General features: G+C 39.2%; 1 protein-coding gene across 2 annotated transcripts in view; it reads left to right on the top strand.

The window, feature by feature from the left end:
- The first annotated feature begins 1,389 nt into the window (after positions 1-1,389).
- Positions 1,390-24,634, top strand: part of LOC143742494 (uncharacterized) — a 79,074-nt gene continuing 55,829 nt past the window's right edge. The window contains exons 1-2 of one of the 2 annotated variants that reach the window (XM_077235375.1): positions 1,390-1,451; positions 2,043-2,190. In XM_077235375.1, coding sequence (XP_077091490.1) covers positions 2,106-2,190 — 85 coding nt within the window. In that variant the 5' untranslated portion in view covers positions 1,390-1,451; positions 2,043-2,105. Of the gene's footprint in view, positions 1,452-2,042; positions 2,191-18,595; positions 19,208-24,634 lie in introns of those variants that run through there. The other variant, XM_077235376.1, reaches the window with a different exon arrangement.

The raw sequence follows: 24,634 nt of genomic DNA, 5'->3' as shown, positions 1-24,634 counted from the left end.
ATTTGTTGCATTATTATTATTTTTCTGTAACTCTGAATACATGTGCTGAAAATAAGAGAAATAATATTTCATAAAAACCTTTAATATTGCCAAAGAAGTAAGGTAACACCAGTGACAAAAAAATGGTACATGCAGTCTTTAAATAAATGCACAAAAAATATAAAAAATGAATTAATCTGTCATTTATATGTATTCATAAAGTCAAAGGGTAATCTAATGATGTGGTGTAAGTTTAAATGTTAGAAAAAGAAATAAATTTTAAGAAATCTTGCCAGACCAAAAGTGGACCCATCTTCTGTTATAAAGATGAAGATTGACATTGTTAATACAAAATTTTAAAAAGCACACAATGTTGTAAAAAATAAACAACTTCTGTTAGATGTGTTTTGACTACTTTTTGTATTTTGTATAATTATATTTCTATAGGTAAGGTATATTAACAAAAAAATATTATATATCATATATAAAACTTATATATCGGCTAACATAAATATATATATATATATATATATATATATATATATATAATTTTTTTTTTTTTTTTTTAAAGGGCCTCATTGATTAATTTTGCCTGGGGCCCCCACTCAGTGTTCACCTCACCCCATACCCGCAACAATTGAGAATCTCTTTAAGCAGTTAAGGCATTTTGATGTATTCCACTTAATAAACAATAAAACAATAAACAATATGATTCGTTAACAAGGTACCGCTTGGTGTTCTTCTAAAATGAGGGCGGGCCACAAATCCGTGAGTAAAACTGACGACTTTATTCTCGTAGTGTTTCGACTTTTATCTCGAAATATTTCTACTTTAATCTCAAAATATTTCGACTTTATTCTCAAAATGCTAGAATTTTCTTTTTTTTTACGTGTTTTTTTTTTACGTTGCACCACGCAGGTTATACATGGTCGCAGTTAGATTTGTGATTTTCTCTAGAAAGCAAAAATGTATGTATGTTTTTATTTATTTATGTTATTTTTTGCCATCCCAATGCAATCACTGGGTAAACATACATTACAAACATACATTTAAGATATAATGTCATGAAAAATAGAGCAGAGGATAAAAACACACACAAATAATAATTAACCTTGTTTATTGTATAGTAAAATATTTTTATACAATAAATGCATCAAACATTTTTTTAAAAGGTCTTTAAAAGTAAAACACTCCCGACCCATGGAATAAATGGTTTCTGCACCCAAATATGACATTTTATTATACAGAATCAACATAATTAGATGTGATAAACAGTGACATTCAGGATTTTATTAGACAACGGGTGATAGGAATTTAACTCCAATAACCTCTGACCATTTATATAAATTGTTTTCTGTTTAAACATCGATGCATTCTTTTGTGATTTAGGAACAGGACTTTTATTTTGGTCTGGAATAGTGACGTCAAGAGGCTGCGACCCGATCCTGCGTCTGTCATACGGCTAAAGAAAGGTTTGTGTTTCTAAGTCCTTAAATCATGCAATTTTACAGTTTTTTTATAAGCGATGTAAAATGAATAGTTTATTATTGAATGTAAGATTGCAATGATTATTCTACCATAGCGTTTAACGGGCATCCACCTGTGTAACAGAAAAGATGCGTCTCATTTCGCTCCTTAAATCGTGAACCAGTTTACAGTAACCATGAACTCGGTCCTTTTAGCAAGTAGTGTTGTGATAGAGTCGCCTAAATTAAAGCAATTGTTTCACATGATGATTCACTGTTTAGAAGCGCTCGAATCATCGCACGGTGACGACATCTGCTGGTCAAAACACTGTAAATGCAACGAGAACACAAACAATAACATCTGTAATGATAACTTTTACGAACCAGTAGGAATTTTTTTTATCAATTTAATGTATTAACTGTAAATCCAGATTATTAAATACCAAATGTAAATCATAAGTAAGTTTTGAGCTAATATGATCATTTAAGGGTGTCACTCCAGTGCGCTGACTATGAACGGAGTTGATTGAGACGCACACAGATTTAAGTTGGATTTATTTTTCTTTCTGTTATTTATTCTCATCTTAAATATGGCAGAGTATCCAAAAACACAGAAAAATTCCTGGTGATGCAACTGAGATCCACGTGACTATTATAAACATGGCGTTTATTAAAGAGGAGATTGAAGACATCAGGATTGATGAAGCATTCGGCGTTAAACATGAAGATACTGAGGAACAAACAGGTTGGTTTTCATTCTCAAAGCTGAACTCAGTCATTTGGTCCTTAATCTGTCAACCTCTACAGCATCAAGTCAAAATTATTTGTATAAGGTTAGCACTTCACATTACACAGTTTACAACATATTACACATCAAGGGCATAGCCATCACTTCAAAAGTGAAGGGGACAGAATGTCAAGTGTTATACAAGTTTTTTTTTCTGACCTTTTGTCTAATTGACAGGTTATATTTTTTATCTTATCCTCTTGCTTAAATGGCTTAATATGCTATTTATCTAAGCGGGGTATTTTTGACCCCAAATGACCTTTCCTGAAATATTTTTCTTTTCCCCCTTCATCTAAATGGCATGAGACTTGAAGTGGTGGTTGACATTTTGCTAGCTCTACAAACAAACAAATTAATTGGAATGATATCTAGTTGTATGTTAGCGTGAAACAATAGTCACACTTAGGATGTTCCTGGTCTCCAGAGACCCCAGACATAAAAATGTGAATGTATTATTTTTTTACTTCTAAAAACCTATTTTTATAAATATTTTTTAATTGTATTTATATACAGTATCTCACAAAAGTGAGTACACCCCTCACCTTTCAGCAAACATTTTAGTATATCTTCTAAAGGGACAATACTATAGAAATGAAACTTGGATATATTTTAGAGTAGCCAATGTGCTGCTTGTATAGCAGTATACTGTATATTTACTGTCCTCTGAAAATAACTCAACATAAAGCCATTATTGTCAAAATAGCTGGCAACAAAAGTGAGAGCTGCTGGATGTTAGACACATGGTGCTTTACCACCTTCCGCTTGAGGATGCCCCACAGGTGCTCAATAGGGTTCAGGTCTGGAGACATACTTCACCTTCACCTGCAGCTTCCTCAGCAAGGCAGTTGTCATCTTGGCGGTGTGTTTGGGGTCGTTATCATTCTGTTTGGCCCAGTTTCTGAAGGGAGGGCATCGTGTTCTGCTTCAGAATGTCACAGTACATGTTGGAATCCATATTTCCCTCAATGAAGTACAGCTCCCCAGTACCAGCAGCACTCATGCAGCCCCAGACCATGATGCTACCTCCATCATGCTTGACTATAGGCAAGACACAATTTTCTTGGTACTCCTTTCCAGGGCGTCGCCACACATGCTGGACACGATCTGAGCCAAACAAGTTTATTTTAGTCTCATCAGGCCACAGGAATTCATGTTCCAGTAATTCATGCTCTTGGAGAGGTTGCTTTCAGCAAACTGTTTGCAGGCTTTCTTGTGAGACAACTTCAGAAGAGGCTTCCTTCTGGGGCGACGGCCATGCAAACCGACATGTTTCAGTGTGTGGCGTATGGTCTGAGTACTGAACAAGCTGACCTTCCGCTTCTACAACCTCTAAAGCAATGCTAGCAGCACTCATGCGTCTGTTTTTTGAAGCCAGCTTCTGCACCTGACGCACCGCACGAGGACTCAACTTCTTTGACCCTTGTGAGGCCTGATCCGAGTGGAACCCGTCTTGGAAAACCTCTGTATGACCCTGGCCTGTACTGTAACTCAGTTTCAGGGTGTTACCAATCTTCTTATAGCCTAGGTCAGTGGTTCTCAAATTGTGAACAAGGTTACTGCCAGTGGTGGCAAGTAACAAAGTAAAAAATACTTTGTTACTTTACCTAAGTATTTTTTTCGGGGATCTGTACTTTACTTGAGTATGTTTTATTTGCATCTACTTTTACTCTTACTCCACTACAATATTAAAGACAAAGTTTACTTTTTACTCCGTTACATTTCCCCATGCCCGCTCCAAGTATTTATTACACTGGCTTTCCAAACCAATGAAAAACTTGGTTTTATTTTGAAAAAAAGAACACGCAAGCTCTTTGCCAGCATATGCTTACATAGCAGTCAGTTCGCCATTGTGGAAGATGACCGCAGAAACAGGTGAAGGTGCAGCTCTGCCCAGCAATGATCCCGAGATTCCCGCTTACACTGTATCTTGCACATCTTCTGTTTGATGCAGCTAATGTTATGGAACATGTCTATTGCAGAGCTGCCAACTCTCACTCATTCAGTGTGAGACTCACGCAATTGACACTTTCCACACGCTCTCACGACACACATCCATTTCCTCACGCAGAGAAAAATCGCGAAGCAAAGAGGACAGTGACAGACAAGACAGAGTAGGTTAGGCTACTTTTGATATGAAACAAATTCTCAGCTCTCAGATTCTGTCAATTTTATTACGAAATTCAAACAATAAATTCCGTTTTGGAGCTTTTAAATGTGATGTGACAGATAGCTAGCGCCTGCTATGGGGTGCCGTTAATCTCTTTACTACTAGTTAATTGTAAATAAACACAAATGAACAATAATAGGTAGCCTATGTTGAAAGATACAGTACAACTTACCGAAATGTATATACTTTATACATAATATCAATAAATCAGTGTTTTTCAACCGTGGAAAGAGGTCAATAAAACAGCTGGTGAACAATGTCACATAATGTTACATTTACCTCAGGTAAAAAAACAAAACATTTAATGACCATAGCACTTTAGTTGGCTAGAAAAATTAGTATTTTATAATATATTAAATATTAGTATAAATTAGTATTTTGCTAAATATGTGCACTATATTTTTATCATATTTTTACTTATATCATTAAAATATTATTAAGTTGTTGCTATAATAAAAATCACATGTGTCTACTGACAGGACTGTCTGTAGCCTATGTTTACAGAATTGGGTGAGATTTTCTTAATTTAAAAATGAACATGTATCTACCTGTACCAAATATTTATAAAAATGAATCTACAGTGATGTGAATAAGTTAGGACACCCATGCTAAAGTTGCCTAAAAAGAGGAATAAAAAATAATCTTTTGGAAATTGATCTTAATGCCTTAATTAGAAAAATGAGGAAAAATCCAATCTTTAAGGACACCAATTTTCTTTGTGTATGAATAATGTATCATAAATAAATAAATGTTCTTCCTTAAAATACAGGGTGCATAAGTCAGGACACCCCTATGTTAAATTCCCATAGAGCCAGGCAAATTTGTATTTTTAAAGGCCAGTTATTTCATGGATCCAGGATAATATGCATCCTGATAAAGTTCCCTTGGCCTTTGGAATTAAAATATCCCCACATCATCACATTCCCTTCACCATATCTAGAGATTGGCATGGGGTACTTTCCATAAGATCATCTTTCAATGCAAATCAAACCAGCTATTAGGCTAACTGAAATAAAACCATGCCAATCTCTAGGTATGATGAAGGGAATGTGATGATGTGGGGATATTTTAATTCCAAAGGCCAAGGGAACTTTATCAGACTGCATAGTATCCTGGATCCATGAAATAACTGGCCTTTAAAAATAAAAATCTGCCTGCCTCTATGGGAATTTAACATAGGGGTGTCCTGACTTATGCACCCTGTATTTTAAGGAATAACATTTATTTATTTATGATACATTATTCATTCACAAAGAAAATTGGTGTCTTTAAAGGTTGGATTTATCCTCATTTTTTTAATTAAAGCATTAAGATCAATTTCCAAAAGATGATTTTTTATTCCTCTTTTTAGGCAACTTTAGCATGGGTGTCCTAACTTATTCACATCACTGTATATTGAATCCAGATCGGAATCAAACCACAATAATTGAATTGAAATTGTAAAATTTGTATCAAAGAATGGCCTACCAGTAATTTCACCATAGTGTGCTGTCACTAAACTTAATGAAATTGTTTAGAATTGATGCAAGATGCTTCATTGTCTCTTATGATTGCAAATCTAACAAATTCTTAATTGCAGTATCTAATAATTTGTTCAATTAAAACATTGCATATCACTCCCAAAACAATTGATCTGTTTAATTATTGATATTTAGTTTGAATATTTACTATTTACTTTCGGTACTTAAGTACGTTTTAAATCGGATACTTTTGTACTTTTACTCAAGTGATGTTTGAATGGAGGACTTCCTACTTTTACTGGAGTCATTTTTTATTTAGGTATATATACTTTTACTCGATTATAATTTGAGTACTTTTACCACCCCTGGTTAATGCAAGGGGGACACGGCAGATCAGCAGAAAGAAAAAAAAACAGCCATTACGTTACTACGGCGTTCAAGTGCGTGAATAGCGGTTAGTGCTCTGCCTTTATAAAGCGGCACCGAACGGCAATTACACTGAATCGTTCTTCTTCAGACCGTTGGAACAAGCCCAATATAGAAGTTGCTCGCCATAGAAAAGCACCTCTTCAGCAAAACAATCTTCCGAAGAGGTGCTTTTCTATGTGCAATGGGCGAATCACAAGCTGCTATTGTGAAGATTCTTTTAAAGGTTTAAACGGGTGTGTCCCCCCCTTAAAAGGCTTAGGTCATCTTTGTGGAGAGCAAAAATTTAAATTCTCAAATCCTTAGAGAGTTCTTTGCCATGAGGTGCCATGTTGAACATACAGTGGTCAGTATGAGAGAATTGTTCTGAAAGCACAAATTTGAACTTATCTAATACAAGATTTTGACAATTTTGTATGGTCCTGTCAAGCTGACAAAAACATCAAAATGATTAATAGGACATGTGGCTTTGCATGGTTAAAGCTACAATATGTAATTTTGTAGGGGTCGCTAGGGGTCGCTAACCTCTTACAATAACAAAGGCATAGGTTGTTGACGCATAATGCCTGGCTCACACTACAGGAGATTTAGGCTGATTTATGCCCGATTTCCCCCTCCCGAGAATCAGAGAAAATATCTTGTCGAGGACCTCGATCGATTCCGATCTTCAGCACAGATTATCTGGTAATGTGAGCCGTTCACAGATCGAATCTTGCACCTTCCTATCTGCTCTCACCCAAATCGGGATTGCCCCGATCATATCAAACATGTTTGATATTTATCGGGATGAGCAAGATTGTGATTACGTCAGTACTGTCACAATAGCCAATAAAAAATAAGTAAGGCTGTCGTGATGAAGGAATTTCCATCGAGGTAATTTTGAGTGACTCAACAGCGTGATATGCGTAGGGCTGGGTATCGTAACAAAAATTTCGATACCCGATATCGATACCTTGACTTCGATACCGGTTCCTGAACGATACTTTTTTCAATACCAATTTTATGAAATCCGTTTTAACAATATTACATTACCTAAAAAAAAGCTAAAATATTTTCAGTTTGTTTAATTTTTTACACTCATATTTTGGGTCGGTATAATACCACCAATGCTGAAGTTTTCTGTTTCTTAATCATTTAACAACATTTATTCTTTACTTCAATTAGCTCATTGTTTCTGCCTTAACTTAATGCATTGTTTAAAAATGAAACTGAATGAAAATTAATTGAAATGCATTACACACAGTCACCTCTAATAACAAATCACTCTAAATTGTAATTTAGACATGCATTTTCTGTAAAGCTGCTTTGAAACAATATGTATTGTGAAAAATGCTATACAAATAGATGTGAATTGAATTAAATATAGGCTACTGGTGTGCAGGATATATGCCTCGCGCTCAGCACACATGAAGCTTGCCGCAAAGCACTGGCAAAAGTAGCCTAATGATTATGCTGCCCTACAAATGCGAAATACCTTAACTTGCTAGAGTGTGGAACTGAGAAAAATTACTTTAAAGATTTTTAGTTGTCCCGCCAAATTAATTAAAGGCAGGACACTGAAAATCGGGCAATTAGATGTTTAAGTAATGAAAATTATCTTCATAAAAAAATCTTGAGCTCAAACTTGACTTTTGACCTCTATTTTAAAGTTACTGTAAACTGCCTTTGTATTGTCAGCAAAAAGCGAGAAGTCATGCCAAGGCAAAAGGCAGTATGTACTCTTCTCTCTATATGTTTGCTTTTGAAACGTGAATATAGATATATAAGCCAAACAGCAAGCCAAACTCTGTTCAAGAGCCAGGATATGAGCGTCTTACTCCTTTAATGGTACAACATGTATTGCAGTTTACATGGGCAAAAACACCGGCCATTGAACCGAGTAAAACTGTAAATAAATGAAAGAAATATAGAAAACTAATTAGAAATCAAAATGACATACTTATTAACAGTGTAACAAGTAAAATGTATATAGATACATTAGGTTAGAAGCATTATCAATACAGCGCACTAGCGCCAATCTTCAATAACAAACATCTTTAATTATATCAAGTTTAAACTCCTGCAATATACACTAGACAGATAAATTATTCAAATTAACTTACAGCCAATGCTTACGACAGGGATTAGAAGAAAGAGTGACTCAGCTGCAACGCAAACATCTCTCAAGCGTTCACTACACCATGAGCTTGTTATTTCCTGTTACACGATGCACATTGCTTGTGGAAAACCGTCAAAATAAAAGTTCTCACATAGGAACTTGCATAATAGCGGGCGGGGAAAATTATCTTATACATAATATTTAACAATCACAAAATTATAGTTATTAATTATTAAATTATAGTCCTCTTTAGCTAGGAGTAAGATCACATCAGAAATAGGTCGTAAGAATGTTTTCACGTTTTGTGGTTGTTTTAACTTCTATATTGCGGACCTTTCCATCACTGCTCGGGAAGACGGATGTGATTAAGCCCAAAGGCCAGTCATTCCTTTTAGACTGAACTTGTTTCAACAACACAACATCTCCAATGTGCAACTTTCGGTGAGTTTCAAGCCACTTCCGTTGAGGTTGGAGTGTACTGATGTATTCTTTTCGCCATTGGCTCCTAAACTCGCTGGCCAATGCGTTTACTTGTCTCCACTGACATCTTAAGAGATCCTTGTCAGTGCAGTTCTCAATTGGGATGGGTACTCCTGGCTTTTTGGGTAAGGAGCATTGCTGTAGTGAGTACGCATGGAGAATAGGGATCTGAAGAGATGGGAATCTGAGGTCTATTGTTTATGATTGCGGATACCTCTGCCATCGGAGTGCAAAGTACCTCATTAGTCAAGTGAGCATGTTTCTTTTGCAACAGCATACCGTCTAGAATCCTGCGGCTCAGGGACATCAGGTGAGGAGAACACTAAGGGATGTAAACCCGAGGAAGGCGGCTGGACCCGACGGAGTACCAGGGAAGGTACTTAGGGCCTGCGCAGACCAACTAACGGGGATTTACACCAAGATCTTCAACATCTCTCTGACCCGAGCCATACTTCCATCTCGCTGGAAATACGCCATCATCATCCCAGTTCCAAAAACATCAGCTTGGAAAAGCCTGAACAATTTTAGGCCCATTGCACTAACATCACTTGTAATTAAGTGCCTGGAAAGGCTGGTTGCCAAGCACATCAAGGCCTGCCTCCCACCATCATTAGACCCTCACCAGTTTGCCTATAGGGTAAACCGCTCTACGGAGAATGCTATCGCCATCACCCTTCACTCAACGTTGAGTCACCTCGAACACCCAGGCAGCTATGTAAGACTACTTTTCATAGATTTCAGCTCAGCCTTTAATACAATAATCCCGGACATTCTGATTAATAAACTTTTGGGCTTACACCTCCCTCCCTCCACCTGCGCTTGGATAAAAGACTTCCTCTCAAACAGACCACAACAAGTGAGACTCGGTCATCATCTCTCCTTTCCCCTTACAATCAGCACTGGCTCCCCTCAAGGCTGTGGGTTGAGCCCACTCCTGTACACTCTTTATACATCTGACTGCTCCCCCTCTTATCCCTCCAACCTTATCATAAAATTTGCAGATGACACCACGGTGGTCGGTCTCATCTCAGGTGGAGTTGAGACAGAGTACAGAGACGAGGTCTAGCAACTGTCAACCTGGTGCTCATCAAACAATCTACTGTTGAACACAATAAAAACTAAAGAGATCATTATAGACTTTAGACGAAAACGCACAGCCCACGGCCCACTCCACCTGAATGGTGAATGCGTGGAAAGGGTCTCATCTATTAAATTTCTGGGAGTACACATTACCGAAGACCTCTCTTGTTCCATTAACACTAAAGCAATAACAAAAAAGGCCCAGTAACGACTACACTTCCTGAGAATTCTCAGGATTAACCATCTTGAACAGAAGTTGCTGGTGTCCTTTTACCGGGCAATCATTGAAAGTGTACTCACTTATTGCATCATAGCATGGTATGCGGGATGTTCGGTGGCAGATAGGAGGGCTTTGCAGAGGGTCATAGGTTCAGCCCAAAAGACCATAGGGTGCCCCCTTCCCTCCCTGGAAGGGCTTGCCAACTCCCGCTGCCTTAATCGGACTAGATCTATTCTCAAAGACACTGTCCACCCTGCACACCACCTTTTCAACCTGCTTCCATCTGGCAGGCGCTATAGGTCAATGAGAGTATGCACTGCCAGACTAACAAGGAGTTTTTTTGGGCCATACGTTCACTGAACAAACAATAACCCTGTGAAATAAAGGAAATTCCTCCTTTCACTATCCTCCTGTCATGTCCACCCACATTACCTCTAGACATGATCTCATCTTCGAACATTCTCTTTTTTTATGCTGAAACCTGCTGCTAAGTCGAAACCTGCTGCTATATTACACATGTGTGTGGGAGGGTGTTTGTTGTATGGGAGGGAGGGGAGTAAGGGATGGGGGTGTTTGTTGCTTGTTTTTTTGTGTGTGTTATATTTATCTATTTAAAGCACTGATCTGGAGTAGCTCTTGAAATTTCGTTGTGTTAATACCCTGTATTTATGCAATGACAAATAAAGCTTGAACTGAACTAAAGAGCTTCTCCATGAAGGCAGAAAACTGTTCCTTCATCTCAGGTTTTCTGCTCAGTGTGCGACGCAAAGAATTAAGTAGAGGCAAAGCTTGTTCCCGATTATTTGTGAGTAATGTTCTGGGTGACCGAAATGGCAAAGGAGCAACCCAGTTTTTCTGTTCATCTTGCTGGAACTCTGTTTGCATGATTTTCAAGAGCTCATCCTCAAAGGACATGGCAAGTTTGTTATCATTCTCAGTTCTCTCAAATACCTTGAGCCCAAGTTCATTTTTGTCTTGCATGCAATGAGTAGCATCATTGAACGAATGGGAAAAAACAACAGGTTTATGCTCCCCACCATGGCACAATTTTTCTTTCACTTTGAGGTGGCTCTGACATGGAGTGAGAAGAGATGGACGACCATAGGCCTGTCGCGATAATCAATAAATCAATTAATCGCACGATAAAAAAAATGAGCTCGATAATTTTTCCGGCCGCAATAATTTCCATTTGCATGCATGTTTTGTTTTCCTCGTCTCTCTCTCTCTCTCTCTCCCTCTCCCTCTCCCTCTCCCTCTCCCTCTCTCTCTCTCTCTCTCTCTCTCTCTCCCTCTCCCTCTCCCAAAGAGACTGGATGTCAATATCAACGCTGACTGCCACACATTGATTTTCGAATGTTTTTTAAATTATTATTGTTTTTTTTCCCACTGAGCCTATTTACAATCGTATTTGATTGCAGAGCGCCGTAGCGCGTCCCTCTCTCTCGCGCGCGCGCGCTCTTTCACCCTCATATGAGGCGCCGTCTAGGGCTTAAATCAAACTTCATTCACGCACACATATATGAAACACTTGCATACACATATATTAAGTAGTCAAACATACATGTATACTGCTGAATGCTCAAACAAGTACATATGAAATGCACAACGACACACCTAAAGTCGCTGACACACATACACGCAAACTCTACACACACGAGAACGATATGCGCGCACACACAAACTCTCCACGCACATATGAGACGCGCGCACACACACAAAATCGCGCACACTCATATGAGACGCGAGCGCACACGCACACACACACACACAAACTCAATGAGACGGAGCACACACGCACAAACTGTCCGCGCACATACTCATATGAGACGCGAGCACACACACACACAAACTAGTGCACATACTCATATGAGACGCATGCTCACACAGTACATGATGCATATGATTCTCGGTGTGAACGGAAGTCACACATTGGTAAGTGCATTTTTTGTTAACAGAGACAGAGTCCATTGCTTTTATTGTTTTTGGTTGTTTTGTTAATTTAAATAGTCTTTAGAAATAAAAGTTTATTGATCTTTGAAAAGGTGTACCTGCATTAGTATGCCATTATCATTATTTTAGATGAAAATGGTCTCAGAACGACAATATTATCGTTTATTATCAATATTATCGTTTATCGCAATAATTTCTTGGACAATTTATCGTTCAGAAAAATCTGCTATCGTGACAGGCCTAGACGACCATCCCCAAGATGTTAGTTTTAAAGACACTCACCATCGGCTTATGAGCTTTGTCAATGCAGACATCACCTACAATCACCCTGCCTAAATCCAACCGCTGTGCAAAGGGTGCTTTGTGAGGCCCATTAATTTGTTGTCTCACGTTGTGTACACGGATCATGTCTCTTCCCAGCAATATTAAGATCTGAGCATCAGGATCTAGCTTTGGGATGAACTGTGCCAAAGGTTTCAAGTGTGGATGAACAAGGGCGACCTCTTGAGTGGGAATTTCTGATCTGCTGCTCATTATCTCGTCACACTCTATTAGTGGAGGGAGATCAAGACACATCTTACCATCCAGCATCTCTATTTGGAAGCCTACTGCTTTCCTTCCAGACATTTCTATGGAACCAGCACATGTTCTCAACAAATAAGGAGAGGGGTTACTCTGGACTCCAAACAGACGAAAGAACTCTCCTTTGGCCAGTGAGCGGTTACTCTGGTCATCAATGATGACATGCATCTTGATGGCTCGTCCCTGCTGTCCTTGAGGAAATACACGCACCAAGCACATTTTTGCATAGGATCGCATTGGAGTACTTTCACCACAAATTTCTGTGCACCTTGAAGTTATCTCTGGGGTTGTGTTGACCTGTTGTTCTGTGTTTGGTTCTTGCATCGGAGGTGTAGAGAGTGGCGGGGATATGCCAGGATTGATAACTGTGCAATGTCTGTCAAAATCAAACTCTGAGCATTTGAGGATCATAAGACATTCTCTGGCTACACGACTCGGAGAGCAACACCTGAAACATCTTTTATGTTCTTTCAGCAGGTTCTTGCGTTCCATCAATGATCTTTTCCTGAAGGCTCTGCATTTTGACAGAGGATGCAATTTGTTATGAATAGGGCAGGACTTTGTCAAGTCTCTCTTGATAATGTCCTTCACAGCGGCAGCTTCCTTTACAACTTCCAGTGCTTCTAATCGCGCTTCCACCATTGCTCTCTCTTGATCCAGCTTGGCTTTCTCTTGCTTCATTTCAAGCTGTCATTTTTCAAATGCCATCTTGGCACGTGCAGCTTCTGCTGAGGCTCTAGCTTTAACGGCAGCACTGGCAACAGAACAACATCTGGCAACATTTCTCAGCAGAGAGAATCCTCGGCACCTCTCTTCCCTCATTTCAGGACATTGCAGAGAACCGCTGTGCCTCTCGGGCCAGGAAAATTTGTGGGGACCCCTCTCACCCCCCTTACGGCCTATTTAGTCTGCTGGCCTCCAGAAAGAGGTTCCGCAGCATGCGGTGTCGGACCTCCAGGTTTTATAACAGCTTTGTCCCCCAAGCCATCAGACTGTTGAACACTAATAAATAATACTTAGTACTGCTGGTCCTATATTTGACTGCTGTCAAATATTGAGATAGATATTTAGATAGCTAAATTATTTATTCCACTTTGCTATTTATATATTTATTATAATTTGTTTGTACAAATTTTTGGGATGAACATTTACACTGCATTGAAACTTTGGCCTATGCAAACGAAATTTCGTTCTGTATACACTTGTTGTATTCTGAATGACAATAAAGTCTGTCAAGTCAAGTCAAGAACACTTGGAGGAAGATGATGAGCGTGTAGAATCGACTTTTGAAGATGCCTTTTCTTTTCCTCCACTTTCCATGATTACATCTCTAACTTCTTCTTGCAACCGCTGATCCATGGCTTTTTACTGTACTGTTCTCTCTATATGTTTGCTTTCGAAATGTGAATATAGATAAACTGCAAGCTAAACTCTGTTCAAGAGCCAGGATATGAGCGTCTTGCTCCTTTAATGGTACAACCTGTATTAGAGTTTACATGGGCAAAAACACCAGCCATTGAACAGAGTAAAACTGTAAATAAATGAAAGAAATATAGAAAACTTATTAGATCAAAATGACATACTTATTAACAGTGTAACAAGTAAAATGTATATAGATACATTAGGTTAGAAGCATTATCAATACAGCGCACTAGCGCCAATCTTCAATAACAAACATCTTTAATTATGTCACGTTTAAACTCCTGCAATATACACTTGACAGATAAATTATTCAAATTAACTTACAGCCAATGCTTACGACAGGGATTAGAAGAAATATTGACTCAGCTGCAACACAAACATCTCTCAAGCGTTCACTACACCATGAGCTCGTTATTTCTTATGTTATTTCCTGTCAATATTTGGTTGCTGATCACCATTAACAAAATCATTATAGCAACACCTGTATAAAATCTAGTGATCATGGCATTTATTTTGTATGATTTACAATTACTTATAGCCATCTACTTATTGCTATCCTGTGCTTTGGTTGCATTCTGGTGGTCCTATTAATAGCCTACATTAGAAATGACAAAATGCCTCCATAGCGGTAAAGAGTATCTTCAAGTGGTACCGAGTGGCATAAGACCTGCTAAACATGCGTTCAAAATGATCACGATAAAACAGATCCTCGCGCACATTCGACCCGGAGACTGGTTTATAGCGGTGGATCTGAAAGACGCATACTTTGACAGGAGCTTACCGAGATTCGTGTTCAAAAGTGTCACGCTCCTCGTCCGTTCACGAAAAGTAGCCTACGCAGTGCTTTTCCCCTTGAGACTCAGTAGGGAGCGCAGCGCGTTCTGGACTACCTAGACGACTAATGCATTTAGCACAACCTTCTGTGTTCACAACCTTCCGTCTTTTCAGTGTGCGGTGGATTCAGCTGTCTGCCCTATTATTGTGCTTGTGCACTTTGCTCGTCCTGCGGATTTATTCTGGACGCTGTGATTGTATAACCTGCTTGTAACAGCTGGTCTGATGTTGTATGCACCAGCACTTCTTGCTTCCTTATGTTGTATGCACCAATATAGCCTTGTAGCTTCATTATCACTCCCTGTGATATACAGTATTAGTTCTAGGGCTGCGTATTGTTAGAAATTTCACAATTCGATTCGATTTCGATTCTTGAGGCTTCGATTCGATTTCGATTCGATATTGATTTATTAGCTTCGATATCGATTCAGTAATTATTATTACCAAGTATAATTTTAAATAATGTGTGCAGTATTACCAATATTTAAGAACAAATTGACCCCAGCATGTTTCCTGTCATGGTTTATTTAGCAGAACAAACTGTACAATATTGTACATGTGTTGAATACAAACCATAACTGTAACAAACAGGTGCTTTATTAACACACCTCTAAAGTGCATGTTACTGTTATAGAAAGTATATTTCTTTCTTCCTATGCATTCAAGTTATAAAAGAAATGTAAACAAACACAAAATGTGTATACTCAAAAAAAAAAAAGCGCTTCGTGAGGCACACGCGCCTACATTTGCACACACGCAAGGACTCTTCCTCTGTCATGGGCGCGCTACGCGGTTTGGAGCTCGCGAGCTCTAGATTTCGGGAGATTTGAACTAATTTGCGGACATCAGGGAGCCGCTATCAATATGCGGGAGTCTCCCGGAGACTTATTATTGTTCTTATTATCATTTAGGGGGACTTAGGAACATGTTGGGGTAGCTTCAGCGCCCCTAAAATAGGCCTAACGAAGTCCCTGGTTGGTGCTGCAGGCTTTAACGGAGTACAGCTGATGTCCGTCATCTTGCTGTTTTGGTAAAGCGCGTCTTGTACAACGCTGAATGCTCTCACTAGAGTGTTGCCCACAGCGCCACCACTGGCTGTTGGGCTGAATCGATTCATAGGATTTGATGAATCGATATTGAATTGAGAAACAAATAATTGCAATGCATTGATGAATCGATATTTTTACCCAGCCCTAATTAGTCCCGCGTCGGCTCGACCGTGTGGCGAAGTTTTGGCACTCTGCCAGCTAGATGCATGATTGTTTCAACCAGGTCCGGTATCCGAACTGGGTGAGGTGGGGCTTTAGTTCTTTGTTGTATTCAACTGCTACGGCATGTGTAAAATTTTTCTGTCATCTCTGCATATATCCTTCGCGATCGATAGCGCACGTTTGTCGATGGAGCAGGTTCAGAGCATAAATGTTCCGACCGCATTAGTGCAGGACAAAACTTTGAGGACATCAGAAGTTACAGGGACTGATGGGAGCTGTACAAAGTAGCTACACAGGCTACAGCGTAATTTAAATTTTAGTGGAGAGTAAAACAAAGGCAGAACACTGTATAATCTGATAGGTAGCATTATTTGATAGAACGCCGGCACAGTAACTTTATATTGACGCGGCTAAACAAAGGCAGAGTACCGTAACTCAAGCAGTAGCGTTCCAAAACAAAGCCAAAGAGCCGTAACTGGTGTTACGGTGTTCTGCCTGTGTTTCTCATGGGCTTTTGGAAGTTACGGGTAAGACAACCCATTATTTTCTCGAAAAAACAACGGATTTGACTCAAGATACTTATCCAAATGATAAAGGAGGTCTTGAATGTGCACAAAATATCAATAACTCATTTTCGACCAAAAACGAAGTTACGGTCTTTTGCCGTTGCACGGCAGTATGGATGTGTCGGGAAAAAAAATATCAAGGAGATATTTTAATTGTTTATTAATAAACAAGTGTTTTCTGAGTGTGTTGGCTGCAAAGATGTGGCTTCGGAAAGTGCCTTTCATTTGCTTGTGGATGTTTGCATCGCAAGTGATATTGCATTGTAGCCTACTTGCACTAGGCCTACTGCTTTATTTTAATACCGCGTAGCATATTTTCCAAGTATTCGTCGATCTTTCTGTCGAAATGGTGCCATAGTAGCTACTTCTTTTCGCTTGGTTCATTTTGCTTGCTTAGCTTGCTTGCGAAATATGTCTTAAGGCGCTTGTTGTGCGTGTGTCGACGGACGCGCCCCGTGATTTAACAAATATAGGCTACATACTGTTATTTTTAACCATGCAGCAAACAAACAAAAAAGCTATATATATATATATATATATATATATATATATATATATATATATATATATATATTTATAGTAATATTATTAATAATATATTATAATATTATATATATATATATACTTTTAAACCGTTTAACTGATGGTATTAATAATCTGTATTTTTTTTTACTTTCGGTAAAGTATCTGATAGTTTTACAAAACCTTCAAATGTTCTGTTATGAGCACTAGTTCGATGCTCACATCTTCCATGTCTATTTGTTGCTCTGTTTTGACTTCTACTCTAGTCATTCAACATAATACCTTATCTTAATTAAATGTAATGAAATGAATTTTGGCTTGTAAAAAATATGCTTGGCTGGTGGGTTTGGGTTAAGTTCGGAGAAAAAATCCTTTTGCTGTTTGGGTGGTCTATAAATTAGGATGATTGTTAGGGGGCTGTTCAAGGAAACTTTTAGAACCATATATTCAAAAGTCTTAATATTATGGAAGTCCCGTTGAGCAAGTGTTATGGAGTTGCGATAGATGACCGCAAGGCCACCCCCTTTTGCAGATAAACGCGGCTTAGACAGGTGCTGGTATCCGTATGGTGTTAGCAGATTGAGATGCAAGAAATCATTAGGTGTTTGCCAGGTCTCAGTAAAAAATATCATATCCAGGTTTGTGTCTGTAATAAGTTCATTTAGATAAAGGCCCTTGTGCGAGATAGAGCGACAGTTCAGCAGAGCAAAATGGTTTTGCAGCACATCTGTATTTTTAGTTCAATTTTCATTGAAGTCTGACTTTTTTACGCAGACAAGCGATCACGGTGAACGACAGTCTCTTAGTAGGCGTTTCGGTTTGACCAGAGCTCTGTTATTTGACGAGATGCACGGGATAACCTTTGGACTGAACGATGCACGTAGCGCGGGCGCCGGATAATCCCGAGCGAGCGGCAGTGCTCGTACTTTACAGAGTTGAGATATGGGTGCCGATTAAGTGCCCTGAGTTTGCATGACAGGTAGCCAATATCCATCTTGGAAGGTGTTAGATTTTGCTGTATTTGGCCGAGGAGTGGTTTGGGTGGCTCGCCAATGTATTTGATGTCTCCAATACATACAATAAGTAAACTTGACCAGAGTTCTTGTGGGGAGAAGAATTTATTGAAGGTAGTAGTGTAGCATAGTTCTTCAGCAGCGATGTCACCCTTCAACAATCTTAACCCAAAGTTCTGTCTGTGGGACAGAACTTTATACATGAAGACAAATGAGCTACAAACAATAGAAAACTGTTAGGGTCTCCCACAGGAGATTGACTGCAATCTCCTCTGAGCAATGCTGTTTCTTTGTCATTCAAACCAATCAGTTTCTGTGGGCCATTCACCTATGGGCCATTTGGTTCACACCTTTACAGACACAGATAGAGTTGATTACATCTGAGGCACAGTAACAATGTCAATGCATCTGACTAAAGTTAACTGAAAATACACATAATCTTACAAAGGTAACCCAGTAAAAATAAGGGAAACCAGAGACGGCACGAGTGCTAACGCCTTTGATATGTTGGCAATAGTCATGAGAAAGTCAGCTGTCAGCAAAGTCACGTTAGCCAGGACCACAACAATCGCAACATCTAAAGCAGCTTACGGAGAGGAAAGCTACCAAACCCGACAGTAAGCTAATCGAACTACTGGTAAGAAGAGTGTTAACTCACCTCACAGTCAGTCCAATAGATGGAGGAGAGAAGGGTGAGAGGGCTTGCAGCAGGCTGACAACAGTGAGTACCCAACGGCAACAAAAAATAAAAGTAAAAAAAAAAATACACCAAGCCAAGCAGAGAAGTTAGATCCAGTTTGTGGAGGGATGCAGAAAGAGCAGACCAAGTAACGAACACAACAAACGTAAACGACGAAGCGTGAAGCGGCAGCCAGATGCGCACAGCGTTCCCACACAGCGTTCAAACACCGGAAGTATCGGCAGACCACTGTAGATGTAATTTGGTTTGTATGTTGAGCTATATAACATTGATTAGTTTTAATGTGCATTTGTTCACCTGTCTAATAAAGTATCTTTGTCAAGTCGAAGTTTGTCACGGATGTGGAGCTCTCTCTCGAAAACGCCATGCTGATATTGATCCTTGTTTTTAGTTCTCCTTTTGTCCCAAAGTCTGCTTGCCATGGTCCATAATGTTTGAACGAAGCAACAAGAGCGTGACGTAACGCATTTGTCCACGTCTGTCGCCATGGTTACTATGGCAGTATGATCAGAAACCAGGGATAACACGGATATTACGTCATTGACAGGCGACAAGTGAACATGGATGAGACATTATTAGGTGTTCAAGCACAAAGTGCTGAAAACCTATTGTAATTGCTATTTGAAAAACAAATTCCCCTAAAACGCATCGTGCAGCCCAAACCCTAAGGCCTAGAGACTTGAAATTCGGCCAGATGGTAGGCCACACTTTTGGGGAGAACCTATCAGAGTATGACCCCGATTGGCCCATAGGTGGCGCTACAGCAAGCAAAAGTACTAGATTGCTCATAACTCATAGACCGTTGGTCCTAGCCTCAAGCTTTTTACACTGTGATCCTTTGCTCAAGACGGACAAGATGTATATCTCCAATTTCGATTTAAGCAAAAAAAAAAAAGTTAGGTTGAATTTTGTCCAAAACCTACTTTTGCGAACTAGTCCCTGGTTTTTCGCCCGATCGGAACCAAACTGGTGCAGAAATGTTCTCTGGAGTCTGAGAATCAATAATTATCGTGAAAAAGTTGAAATTTTGCATTTGGGTGGCTATAACAGGGTCATTTAGAAAAGGGGTGTGGCAAAATACAATCAAAAGCCTATAAATCCTAAAGGAAAATTCAGAACTTCACAAACATTGATGAGCATATGTGTCCTAACATGGTGAAGAAGCATGCAAAGTTTCATGGAGATCGGACCATAGTTGGTGCTATAACTGTCATAAAGGTCTCATTCTTATTAGGTGTTCAAGAACTTTAGTGCTGAAAACCTATTGTATTTGTACTGATTTTTAGGTGTTCAAGCACAAAGTGCTGAAAACCTATTGTAATTGTACTGATTTTTATTATTAGGTGTTCAAGCACGAAGTGCTGAAAACCTATTGTAATTGCTATTTGAAAAAACAATTCCCCTAAAACGCATCGTGCAGCCCAAACCCTAAGGCCTAGAGACTTGAAACTCGGCCAGATGGTAGGCCACACGTTTGGGGAGAAACTATCAGAGTATGACCCCGATTGGCCCATAGGTGGTGCTACAGCAACCAAAAGTACTAAATTAGGCAAGGCAAGGCAAGTTTATTTATATAGCACATTTCATACACAATGGTAATTCAAAGTGCTTTACATAGAAGAAATTAAAATATTCAAAAGAAATCAGAGTAATTAAAACAATTTAGAATAAAAGATAAAATACAGAAATAATCAAATGAAATCAGAGTAATTTAAAACAAAATAAAATACAGTGCAAACAGTCTGACGAACAGTGGCACAGTGCTCATTCAGTAAATGCACAGCTAAACAGATGTGTATTGATTCTGGAATTTGAATGTGACTACTGTAGGAGCACATCTGATCTCTTCTGGAAGCTGGTTCCAGCTGCGGCTGGCATAGTAGCTAAAAGCAGACTCGCCATGCTTAGAGTGAACCCTTGGTATTTCTAGCCGATGTGATCCTAATGATCTGAGTGATCTGTTGGGTTTATATTCAGTGAGCATATCTGCAATGTATTGAGGTCCTAGGCCATTGAATGATTTATATAAAGTGATAATACTTTAAAATCAATCCTAAATGTAACTGGCAGCCAGTGTAAAGACCTGAGGACTGGTGTGATGTGTTCATATTTTCTGGTTCTGCTCAGAATCCTAGCAGCAGCGTTCTGTATGAGCTGCAACTGTCTTATGGTCTTTTTGGGAAGGCCAGTGAGAAGTCCATTACAATAATCCACCCTAATGGTGATGAAAGCATGCACAAGTTTTTCTAAGTCTTGACTGGAAACAAAGCATCTAATTCTTGCAATATTTTTCAGGTGATAGTATACTGATTTAGTTATTGCTTTGACATGACTACTGAAACTAAGGTCTGACTCTAGAGACACCTGACTTGATTTTTAGTTGTTTGACCGCTAGACTGAAGGTAAAAAAAAAAAAGTAAAGTCGTCATACCATGGAAATGAAAAGTAAACTTTGATTACTTCTTGATTCCCTCAGTTTAAGAAGGCACTCTCAAGCTACAATTGGGACAACCAATGAACAGCCTCAAGAACGGTGGTCCCCAAAAACAATAAATAACATTAGAAGATTCAACAATACATTTTCCAACTGAAACAACTTTAAGAAACATTTTTGGGTAGAGGTCAACGGAAACGCTTAAGATCATGTCTTCTTTCGAATGGTGCACTGAAAACCATTATAATATTTTCAATTATTCAACAGGGCAACATTTTACTGCTCAGCAATAATTTGCAGACAATGTGCAATTCATTGAATAATAGGTCTAAAAGTCGTCTCCGTCCAGCTCCGTTCACCTTGAGAACTTCATCTTTGTTTCCAAACGCAATGACTTCAATTTTGTCTTTTTTTAACTGAAGAAAGTTTTGGCACATCCAATTGTTTACTTCATCAATGCATTGGCAAAGGGAGTCAATGGGGCTGTAATCGTTAGGCGATAGGGATAAGTAGAGCTGTGTGTCGTCTGCATAGCTATGGTAAGCGATTTGGTTTTTTCTCATTATTTGGCTCATTGGGAGCATGTACAGGTTGAATAGGAGTGGCGCAAGAATTGAGCCTTGAGGGACTCCGCATGTAATGGATGTATGGACAGACTTATGGTCTCCTATACTCACATAATAACCTCTGCCTCCTAAGTATGACCTGAACCAATTTAGGACTATCCCAGAAAGCCCGACCCAGTTTTCCAGCCTGTCAAGAAGTATGTTGTGATCGACAGTGTCAAATGCAGCACTGAGGTCGAGTAGTACCAGCACTGATAATTTGCCTGTATCAGTATTTAATATACGAATATCGTTTATTATCTTTATGAGCGCTGTCTCTGTGCTGTGGTGCGGTCGGAAACCAGATTGAAAATTGTTAAAGTATCCATTCGAGCTTAAGAATTTTTTCAGCTGATTGAAGACAACTTTTTCAATGATCTTGCCTATGAAAGGAAGATTTGAGATCGGTCTATAGTTGTTTAATATGGTCTTATCCAGATTGCTCTTTTTCAGGAGGGGCTCCCAGAGAGAAGTGAGGCATTTACCACTTCTAGGAGATCTGCTTCTAAGCTGTGTAACACATTTTTGAAAAAAGATGTGGGAAGTGCGTCAAGGCCGCAGGTTGATGTTTTTAGGTGCTGTACGGTTTCTTCCAAAATTTTGCCATCAATTTCTTCGAACTCAGACATAGTGACTACTTTCTCAGGCTGTGGTCTGATCTGCCTGACCCCAGCGCAACTCAAGGATGAGCTGATCACCTTTCTGATATTATTGATTTTCTCAGAGAAGAAAGAAGCAAACTCACTGCACTTTCTCACGGAGAGCATTTCACTGGGAATCTGGCTTGGGGGGTTTGTAAGTCTCTCTACAGTAGCAAAAAGAGTGCGCGTGTTGTTTATATTGCTGTTTATAATATTCGAGAAGAAAGTCTGTCTAGCTTTGCCTAATTCCTTATTGAAAGCATGGATGCTGTCTTTGTAGATGTTATAATGGACTACAAGTTTTGTCTTCCGCCACATGCGCTCTGCTTTTCTGCATTGTCTTTTCATATTTTGCACTGCTGTTGAGTTTCTCCAAGGTGCTTTTTGTCTGCCACTCTTCTTCCTGACTTTCATAGGAGCAATATCATCAATTACACTCTTAACTTTTGAGTTATAAGAATCAAGGAGAAAATAAACAAAGACAGCATATATGCTTGGTGTTAAAGATATAGCCTTCATAAATAGTACACTAGTGTTCTCATTTAAGCATCTCTTCTTGACAGACACAGATCTAGCTTCAATGGCAGGAGAGATCAATATATCAAAGAAAATACAAAAATGATCAGACAGTGCTACATCCTTAATAACAATTGATGAAATGTTTAGACCCTTACTGATAAGTAAATCTAGAGTGTGTCCACGATTATGTGTGGGTCCATGTACATGCTGAGTCAGATCAAAAGTTTTTAAAACAGTTTTGATTTCTTTTGCCATATTGGTTTCTGCATTATCTATGTGAATGTTAAAATCTCCAGCAATGGCAAAGCAGTCAAACTCTGAGGAAATTGTTGATAACAGTTCTGTTAAGTTCTCAGCAAAAGCTGGAGAGTATTTTGGAGGCCTGTAAACAATGATAAGTAAAATGCGTGGAGCACCTTTTAACACAATACCCAGATATTCGAAAGACTGGTAATTTCCAAATGATATTTGCTTACATTGATAGACATCTTTATAAAGAGCAGCTAAACCTCCGCCTCTTCTGACAGCTCTGCAGACACTCATAAAAGTAAAGTTAGGAGGGGCTGTTTCATTGAGGACTGTTGCACTGCAGCTGTCTTCTAGCCAAGTTTCATTTAGCAACATAAAATCCAGGTTGTATGTGGTTATTAAGTCATTGACTAAAAGTGATTTATTTTTAAGTGAGCGGATGTTTAAAAGTGCTAACTTAACAGTCTTACTTTTTGTCTCCACAGCAATCTTAGTATGTCGTGTAATAGGCACCAGATTAGATAGGTTTGCTGTACGGCTTTTGAAGGCCTTAGACTTTCTATCGAACAGCAATAGAAAAAGATACAGGCACACTGGGTTCCCGCTTGTTCTGTAAACATTTGAGAAAGTTATTGTTATCATAGCGGGGACCCGACACATATCACTGAGAGCTGGTATCAGTTGTTTTTGGTTCACCTCGAGCCGCCGGAGGAGGGTGTGGGCCCTGGCGCTGTGGCAGAGGCCGAAGAGCTCTCACAGGGGGAGGGAGAGGGCGAGCTGGGCCCGCAGGCTTTGGTGGTTGTGGGGCGTGGCGTTTTTTGGTTGGTATCTGGGGGCTCGCAGCAAAAGAGTGGGATAGTCTAGTTCCAGCATGCACCAGTTGTTCCATTTTCTCTGAGAAGCACAGAAGTGGAGATGCTGGAGAGAGGGATAACGTTTCCGGTGAGAGGGGTTGTTGCTCTGGTGTTATTGGAGGCTGTAATATGCTGTCCTGGTTTCCCTGGCTGTTTTCTAGAAAGTCCTCCTTGGGTGCTGTATCTTGGAGCAGTATTACTTTTACTTCAGTATTACTTTTACGGAGTTATGTACTTTTTTAGTACATAACACATAGACCGTTGGTCCTAGCCTCAAGCTTTTTACACCACTGTGATCCTTGGCTCAAGACGGACAATATGTATATCTCCTATTTCGATAAAAAAAAATTATGTTGGATTTTGTCCAAA

This window comes from Siphateles boraxobius, unplaced genomic scaffold, assembly GCF_051911475.1.
Source record: "Siphateles boraxobius isolate OS27281-9 unplaced genomic scaffold, OSU_SipBor_1 19, whole genome shotgun sequence".
Classification (NCBI taxonomy): Eukaryota; Metazoa; Chordata; class Actinopteri; order Cypriniformes; family Leuciscidae; genus Siphateles; species Siphateles boraxobius.
This window is presented reverse-complemented; position numbering and strand designations above follow the sequence as displayed.